Genomic DNA, 9,201 nt, shown 5'->3' on the forward strand with positions numbered 1-9,201 from the left:
AATATAAGACCAGATCCATGACCACCGAATAAAGGCGATTATCTTCTTCATGTTTTTTTGGCATCATCGATCTCCTCCTGCCGTCGGGAAGACATGGTCGTTCATCAGCTAAAAGCCATTGTTTCCAGTAGTATAGAGGTAGATGTTTTACAGATCTACTCTTGTGCTTGTCGATCTAACATGTTTATGTCTTTTTTTGAGTTCAAATGTTCCCGTTAAAATGCGTCAAGGTGTTTATGCCTTTTTCTAGGTTCAAATCTTCCCGTTAAAACGTGTCAAGGTAAGAGTTTTCTTCCCTCGGATCTATTTTCCCATGAGATACGTTTCTCTTTCCTCAGATGTTAAAACAGGTCCTAATTATTCTTTTTACTTTTTTATTTTTATATGTTTTCTCGTTGGGGTGAGAACAACTCCATATCTTGCTTCTCCCTTGTATCCTTTGCAACTTTGAAGGTGATAAACCCTTCCTACATGCTCCTACCTTTCGATATATCTAAAGTATTGATTTGTAAATATATTATTATTTGTTAATTTTTTCTTGGTTTTCATCTTTTACTAAAATATAAAAATGTTGATCACTATGAAGAAAGGGTTAGGATCCATCATATGGATGGTCGAACCATACTAGATGGTTGGGCCAAATTTCAAAAATTTCTAAATCCTTTTGGTGGAAGTTCACGCCCAAATCAGTCCTAAAACCAACATCAACTAAAGATAGCGCATTGTATTCCTGAAGTCGATTCAACAACATAGTTTTTAGCAAAACTGCAATCCAACTACTTGGATTGAACTAGGGAGGTGAGTACGAAATTTTTCTAAATTGTTCTTGCAAAAATCAGAGAAAAACTAATATCTATCAATCCCAAATAAGCTGAGGTCAAACTAGGAAAAAACTGGGAGACAAAAGGGAAAGAGGACCAGAAACTGCAAAATTATGAAGTTGTCTTGGATTGGTCCGCCCCCTCCTCTTTTATAATCTCTTATGGAGTTATCTCCTAATCTAATTAGGAGATAATCCATATCTAAATCAAATCTAGACTTTAATTAGAAATATACATTATCTTCTTATAAGGTTAGGTGCTCCATACCCAGATTCGCCCCATGTCACATGACAACTTAAGCTTTTATGTGATAGTATAATTAATCATATTAATTATGGGCTTTAGGCCCATCAGCTATAAGGGTCACGACCCAACGGTGTTCACATGGCCATCTTAGGTCTGATTTGTATGGCATAGGACCACACAATGACCTCACATAAGTCCACATGGGTTTGGCACAACCTCTGTGAAAAGGCCTAGCCGAATTCGCTGTTAAACGCAATGAACCACTAAGCACATCACCATCGGCTCAAAATGGGCCCAACATTTACACATAAATAATCATTGAATTTAGTCATCCAATGAAGACCCAAGGATAATAAACTTAAGTAAGATAAAGCCTATCAGCTAATTATCCCTTAATGGTCTCTTACACTTAACCTCTCAGCCCATAATGATCAAACATTGCCCGACAAGGAAGGACCTCTCCCCTGCTGCAAGGTGCAATGTCACACTCTCTGCTCGGATGGATCCCGGGAATTAAAACCTTTTGCAAATATCATATAAATATATTTTGCAAATCCAAATTTCATACATAGTTAAAATCCACTGCCGTCAGTTTAGGTTTCCATTAAAGAGAGTGTAAGCCCTATCATTCACTTTGTCCAACAAAGGGGTCGATCCTATCACTATGATCACCCACTCAGATGAATTTTCACATTGCCCCAACATACCCAGGTTTTGACCCTCAATGGATTTCACTGGTTGGCATATAAAAAATAACCCAATCTAACACCTAGTGCAGTACCATAATCAAGACTAGGAGTTATGTGTAACTTTCCAGTTTTGCCCATCAATCTCTAAGGTCCAGGGCATAACTAGAAAATGGTCTGGGTTCAGTGTTTCAACCAAACAAACACTACGTGTGCTTTGGTTCTACTAGTAGCTGAGACAAACTGCCCCAACTTCTTTGGCAGCACATCAGTGTTAGCATTGACAAGATAAGCTCCCCAAGTCTATCCAACGGTTCAGAACATTCTAAACTAACATGAGTCTCATAAGTATCCAGTTTAAAGGATAGTTTAATAGAAACATACCAATATCAACATGAAACAACAATGTACTTTTGTTCATTTACAATAAATGTATTTGTACATCTATCTTATTGGAGCTAAGGACATACACTGTCTAACAGCTCCCATTTGCACTTAGGTCCAATCGGGTACAAGCCTCAGTCTCATACTGTCCATGTGTTTTTCAAACAATTTTTCTTTCTATGGCTTAGTCAATGGGTCAGCCACATTCTCTATTGATGCTACCTTCTAAATCTGGATGTCCCCTCTACCAACAATCTCAAGTAAATCCAGTGTTGTCATACAACAATGGAATGGGTGATATGGTAGGATTCCAAATTCTGTGATGAATTTATTCATCCATATTACTTATTAGGCAGCCTCACTTACGGCAATGTGCTTGGCCTCAGTCGTGGACTATTTTTCTTACTACATATTTAACAATTGTCTCATTTTAGAAGGAAACCCCATCTATGATACCGCCAGAATCAATGGCATTCAGAACAAGGGTGACCAAATATTGCTAGTACCCTAAAACAACAACAAAAACCAAAGAAAAACAGAGCATAAAAATATGCCCAAACCAATGGGTGTTGTCCCGAATGAATCATTGCCAGAAACAACAACGAAAATAGCTAAAGATCTATTAAAAGGGGATAAAACATTAGATTGAAGAGAAAAAATATAAAATCGAAAATACAAAAAAGAGGGTATTGGGAAACCAGATCTGCACGTAACCTTCCTACCGAAATGCAACCTTCAGTGGGTGCTCTGTATTCCTAGATGTATTTGAACAATCAACTCCTACTGAAACTGAGTCTCCTATTTGTATATATAGGGATGTACCTTTCAAAATAAAGAACAAGAAGAACAAATTCCACATAGTTTTTTCTCAAGGTATCAAAGCCAAAAACAGGAACAAGAGGTCTCTGTTCTAAGACCTGGAAATCAGTGGCAGTTGCGACGTAGCTCGGTGCCGGCAGAGTACAAACTGTGCACTCCGGTCTCTAGCTCGGCACTTCGCCCACAGGGAGAGTATAGACTGTTCTTTGTCTTCCGCAGTCGTCGCTACAACACTCCCAGAAACCAGAATCCAGACTCATCACCTCCATCGGAAATAGAAAGAAGAAGAAGACTCTTCGTCGTCCTCAATCCCTCACTACGAATTCAACTTCAGAATTTCAGCTTAAGCGGTTACCACAGTTCCGCTATTCGTCTGTTCCAAACCCCAGAGAAACAGAGATCAAAGGCTGCGACCGGCAGATTCGAGTTCCGAACTGAGACGTTCGCGGATCAGACAAGCACTCTGCACTCAAACAGAGCTCTTTGGTTTTTATTCTTCTTCAGCCTTCTCCGATCTTTCTTCAACAAACGGCTCTGCCTTCACCTCTTTCAGTTTCAGCTACAAAGGTGAAGACTGGACTCTTTCCCGTCTGAACCATAACAGTAGCAGCGAAGCTTCTGAGTGGAAAGGAGCGGTGGTGAAGCTGTTGTTCCTCTTCTCTCCCTGTTCGAACGGAACCAGCGGCAGTTTCCGTCTGAACTAGAGCAGCGGCAGACAAGACTGTTAGACAATTTTGTATGCCCTTAGCTTCAATCAAAATGATGTACTTTATGAGTTTATTGTAAATGAATAAAAGTGCATATTTGATTCATGTTCCCTTGGTATGTTTCTGTGTAATACCCTTAAACTAGACACTTAATGAGACTCATGTTAGTTTAGAATGTTCACAGCCAGTGGGTCGGTCTGGGGAGACCTATCTTGACAAGGCTGACACTGTGGTGCCACCAAGTCGGTTGGGGTGGCTTATCTCAGCTACCGGGGTGAGACCCTAGGCACATACAGTGTAGGATTAATTGAATCTTTGAACTGGACCAGATTTCCAGTATTTCCCTGGACCTTGGAGATTGATGGGAAAAACTGGAAAGTTACACCCGACCCCTAGACTTGATTATAATACTGCACTAGGTGTCGGATTGGGCTATCATTGATGTACCAATCAGTGAGATCCTTATCGGGGGTCAAAAACTGGGTATGTTGGGACAGTCTGAGAATTCATCTGAGTGGGTGATCATAGTGACAGGATCAGCCCCTTTGTCGGACAAAGGTAATGATCGGGGATGCACTCTCACTGATGGAAACCAAGACTACCGGCAACCGATTTCAATCGTTGAGATTTGTTTTGCAAAGTATATTTTATATGAAATATAAAAGTATATAAATTATGGTTTTGAAATGATTTGCAAAAGGTTTTAATTCCCGGGATCCATAAAAGAGAGAGTGCAACACTATTCCTTGCAGCCGAGGGAGAGGTCATCTCTTGTCGGGCAGTGTATGATCATTATGGGCTAAGAGGTTAAGTGTAAGACCGTTGAGGATAATACCTGATGGGCTAATCTTGCATCTGCCCACAGTCCCTGGGTGTTACAAGGTGGCTTGGCCCAGGGACCACTTAGGGCAAGTGTTGGGCCCATAGAGCCCATCTGATGGGTTTCAGGGGGTGCACTGTCCATAACAGTGTATTCGGCCTGGCCTTGTAACAAAGGCTGGGCTGAACCCATGTGGCTGATGTGTAGATCAATGTTTGGCTCCCACGCCATACAAGGAAGCCCAACTGGGCAGCAGTTTGGAAGGCTAAATGAATACATAACCTTAAATGGGCCTTAAGCCCATTTCGAACTGGGCTAATTTGATTAATCACTTAAGGGGCGAATTCTGAGATGGATCAGCTGATAGGATTGGGCCCACACCCTATCCACTCAGAGAGTCCAAGATCTAAATGAGATTTAGATCTAGAAACTTCCTAATTAAATTAGGAGATGGCTGATCTAATCTGCAGATAAGATAAGGGTTATCCCTTATCTTAAAGGGACTTCTAATCCAAATATGATTTGGGTTAGCAACTCCTAATGGGATTAGGAGTTGATCCCTTTAAGTCTATAAAAGGAAGAGGGGGCGGCAGCCTTTAAACACAACAACATCACAAGCAAGAAACAGATAGTTTTTGTCTTCAGAGCTGAAATCATAGAAGAGAGAATCTGCACCCTGCAAATACTCTCTTGCCGCTTCCTTCCTGTAGCCGCCGCCTACAACAATTCGATCTCCAGTTCTTGGGAGAAATCAAGATTGGATCTTGATTCCAATCTTTTGGAGAAAAGATTGGTGGGAGTTGTATTCACAAGCCATCCAGGTGATTCTTGAGAAGGATCAAGTTCTTTGGAAAGAACACTGTTGATTCTACTCCACCCTACACTGCGCCATCTTCAGTGGGAGCAGATTTTGGATCCTTCCTTGGGCGTGAACACCTCCATTGAGAGATATTTTTTCTCTGTATCAGGTATTATCTCTTCCAACTCCTTTTGGTTTAGATCTGGTTCAGTTTATGGTTCAAGAATGATCCTTGAAAATGTGATTTTCTAAATAGGGAATTCGATTCCCAATTGAAGGGAGAGAAAAATTTTTGAAATTCTCCCCCTTATTCCGCAACCTTTGGGCGTCCATGTGATGGATTTCCTATCCCTTCAGCACCATTGAAGGGTACCTACTGTTGACTCGGAGATAGAGCCATGACTCTACCAGAGAAAAAGATCTAACGCTTTCTCCGGTATGGTTACAGTAGCAGCGCAGTTTTTTCTATCGGGAGACACCTGAAATAGAGCCAGCATTGTGACGGAAACAATCATGTTCACCGAATTGGCAATCTTCGTCGGCCATGGTAGTTTGGGCCAATTAGTTGTCTCCGTCTGAACTAGAGCAGTGGCAGTGAAACTTCTGTGCGGGAGAAAAGCTACTGATTCATCATCCCCATCTCTGAGACAGTGACTAGAGTTTGGGTTTGCATTCTACGACGAAATCCAGAGAGAGTTTCGTCATCTTCGACACAGACTGTTCTCTCTCCTCTGTTTCCGGGAGGACTTCTTTTACCCTGCCTTCCAGACCGTTGGTTTCCACAGTGCGACGGAGTATGATTGAGATTGACAGATCCTATGCCAAAGCATGAAGCGGAGTGTTTGATTTAGTTTTCATGAACTGAAAACTAGTTTGGGACGGTTGATGGTTTCTGTTGTATTCTGTCGGTTGATCGATATATCCTCCGGAATCTAATCCTGTTGCTTAGGCCCTTGGGTTTCTTGGATTCTTCTACAAGGTACTGTGGCCGCACTTCTTTCGCAAACCTCATCCGGAGTTTGAAGAACCCCAGAAATTGGGAGGATTTGCACGGCTATCATAATCTTTGATTACCGCCTGTAGAGCACCCCAAACACACTACCTGAAGGTGACCGTTGCTCGTTGACCAATGAACCATAAGGCATATCAACAAACTCTTCATCATGATCGGCAGACGAGGACAAGGAAACAAGGCAAGAGCAAACGCTGCCCAAGCAGCGGGAAGTGAGACTGGAGGACGGAAGGTTGGAATCACAAATGATCATGACCGTAGCGGGTTTCCGGGGCTGAGTGGAGACCAATGGGCAACACTTCTCAATATTCTGAATTCACATAAATCTAAAAGACTTTCCAATAAGAAAAATTCTACTGATTCGATAATTGATTCCGGGGCGTCGCACCATATGACTGGAGAAATTAATTTATTGATTGATGTTCAGAATATTACACCGTGTTCGGTGGAACTTCCCAATGGGAAGCAAACTATTGCAGTAAAGGAAGGGACTGTGTATTTGGGTGGAAGTATTTATTTACATCATGTGCTCTTTGTACCATGAATGAATTGCACCCTTATTTCTATAGCTAAATTATTGCAAGAGATAAATTGTACTGTCACTTTTACTGACAAGTTGTGCATGATACAGGACCAAACCTCAAAGACTCTGATTAGAGCGGGTGAGCAATGTGATGGGGTCTATCATTTTAGAGGAGCAGCACCGGTTCGGGCAAATAGAACAAGTAGAATGAGTGAATGGGAGTTGTGGCATCGTAGATTGGGACATCCGTTTGAACAGATATTATCTTCACTTCCTAAAGTAGGTAAATTCAACAATATACCTGAAAGAGATAAGCCATGTGATGTTTGTTACAGAGCAAAACAAACTAGGGAAGTTTTTTTTCTAAAAGTAAACATAAAGCCATGAATTTTTCTCTCTAATTCATTGTGATACATGGGGTGCTTATAAAGTACCGGCCTCTTATGGTGTCATTTACTTTCTAACCATTGTTGATGATTATTCTCGTGTTGTGTAGGTTTACCTGCTGCTTGAAAAAAGTGAAGTAGCACATATTGTTAAAAATTTTTGTGCCATGGCAAAATGCCAATTTGGCAAGCAAGTCAGAGTTGTTCGAAGTGATAATGGAATAGAGTTTAAAGTCCTGATGTCATACTTCGAGACTTATGGCATTCTGCATCAAACCTCCTGTGTTGGAACACCCCAACCGAATGGTCGAGCGGAAAGAAAACATAGGCATATTTTGAATGTTGCCAGAGCATTGAGGTTTCAAGCAGGTTTACCTATTCGGTTTTGGGGGGAGTGTGCCTTAACCGCCGAATACTTGATAAACAGGACACCTTCCTCTGTATTTGGCGGGAAGACTCCGTATGAGGTATTGTTCGGGATGTCACCTCAATACGAGCACATGAGAGTATTTGGCTGTCTCTACTATTCTCATTGGAGTCCTCGAGACAAGGATAAGTTTGGAGAAAGGAGTAGGAAGTGTGTTTTTGTGGGTTATCCCTACAGAAAGAAAGATTGGCGTGTAATGATGTTGAAAGAGGTGAATATTTTGTCTCCCGTGATGTAGTCTTCCATGAAAATATATTTCCATATGTCACTGGTTCAGAAGCCAATCTGGGAAACAAACCTGGCGCAGCCATTGCACAAGTTGATGCTGTAGTTGATGATGATGTTGTACACAACCACAGAGGGAATAAAGACAGGGGAAGTGATGTAGCCGACATCTGTGATAGGGGGAGCCTTGAGAATAATGGTGATGGAAGAGAGGAGGAGCACGGAGAAGAAGAGAGTGAGCAAGAAGTGGGAATTAATGACAGTGAGGACAGAATTAATGTGGATCCAGCACCACAAACGGCACCAAAAGAGCAACTTGGTAGGGGACATCGGCATCGTACGCCGTCTGTTTTGTTGAAACCCTACGTGACCTACACTGCTCGATGTTTGAAAGACCCCATTCACACTCAAGCCAACTCTAAATTAGAGTTCTCAGGTACGACTCCCTATCCCATAGCGAATTATGTGACATGTATTAACTTCTCTGCTAGACATCAAGCTTTCTTAGCTGTAGTCATTGCAGGCGTCGAGCCCACCATCTTTCTAAGGCAATGAAAAGTGAGAAATGGAGGGAAACTATGAGGAAGGAAATCCAGACTCTAGAGGATAATGGTACTTGGACATTGGAAACTCTACCTCCAAGGAAAAAGGCACTAGAGAATAAATGGGTTTATAAGATCAAATATAATTTAGATGGGATGATTGAACGACATAAGGCTCGACTAGTTATTCTCGGGAATAGACAGCTTGAGGGGTTAGATTATAATGAGACTTTCACTCCTATGGCCAAAATTGTGACAGTCCGCACTTTCTTAGCCGTGGCAGCCGCTAAGAAGTGGGAGTTGCATCAGATGGATGTACATATTGCCTTCTTACATGGGAATTTGAATGAGGAAATATACATGCAGTTGCTGCCAGGATTTGCGTCTAAGGATCAAACAAAGGTGTGCAAACTAAAGAAATCTCTATATGGACTACGTCAAGCTCCCAGATGTTGGTTCTCAAAGTTAACAACAGCCTTGATACAGTTCGGGTTTGTCCAGTCGTGTCCTGACTACTCTCTATTCACCTATTGCAAACACAATATTCGTTTGCACGTGCTGATATATGTTGATGACCTGATTGTTGGGAGAAATGATACTGCTTCCATTGTAAAATTCAAAAAGTATCTCCATCAATGCTTCCATAAGAAAGATCTGGGTCCACTGAAATATTTCCTAGGGATTGAAGTAGCTCGTGGCCCTGAGGGAATCTTTTTGTCTCAACGGAAGCATGCCCTAGACATTATCTCGGAATGTGGACTCTTGGGAGCCAAACCAACATCCGTACCCATTGAACAGAATCAT

General features: G+C 41.7%; 1 protein-coding gene across 1 annotated transcript; it reads left to right on the plus strand.

Moving 5' to 3' along the window:
- The first annotated feature begins 6,445 nt into the window (after window positions 1-6,445).
- LOC148843828 (uncharacterized) lies at window positions 6,446-8,410 on the plus strand. Its single transcript, XM_088959456.1, has 4 exons — window positions 6,446-6,772; window positions 6,926-7,096; window positions 7,314-7,670; window positions 7,808-8,410. Exons 1-4 carry the CDS (start codon window positions 6,446-6,448, stop codon window positions 8,408-8,410), a joined length of 1,458 nt encoding a protein of 485 aa, XP_088815582.1.
- The last annotated feature ends 791 nt before the right edge of the window (window positions 8,411-9,201 follow it).

Source organism: Nelumbo lutea, chromosome 8 (assembly GCF_056320005.1).
Source record: "Nelumbo lutea isolate HS-2025 chromosome 8, American lotus-T2T, whole genome shotgun sequence".
Classification (NCBI taxonomy): domain Eukaryota; kingdom Viridiplantae; phylum Streptophyta; class Magnoliopsida; order Proteales; family Nelumbonaceae; genus Nelumbo; species Nelumbo lutea.

Coding starts and splice junctions, on each gene's coding strand:
- LOC148843828 (XM_088959456.1), top strand. CDS start 6,446: ATGATCGGCAGACGAGGACAAGGAAACAAGGCAAGAGCAAACGCTGCC. Junction 7,097..7,313: donor TATTATCTTCACTTCCTAAA/GTAGGTAAATTC, acceptor CGTGTTGTGTAG/GTTTACCTGCTGCTTGAAAA. Junction 7,671..7,807: donor GCGGGAAGACTCCGTATGAG/GTATTGTTCGGG, acceptor TTATCCCTACAG/AAAGAAAGATTGGCGTGTAA.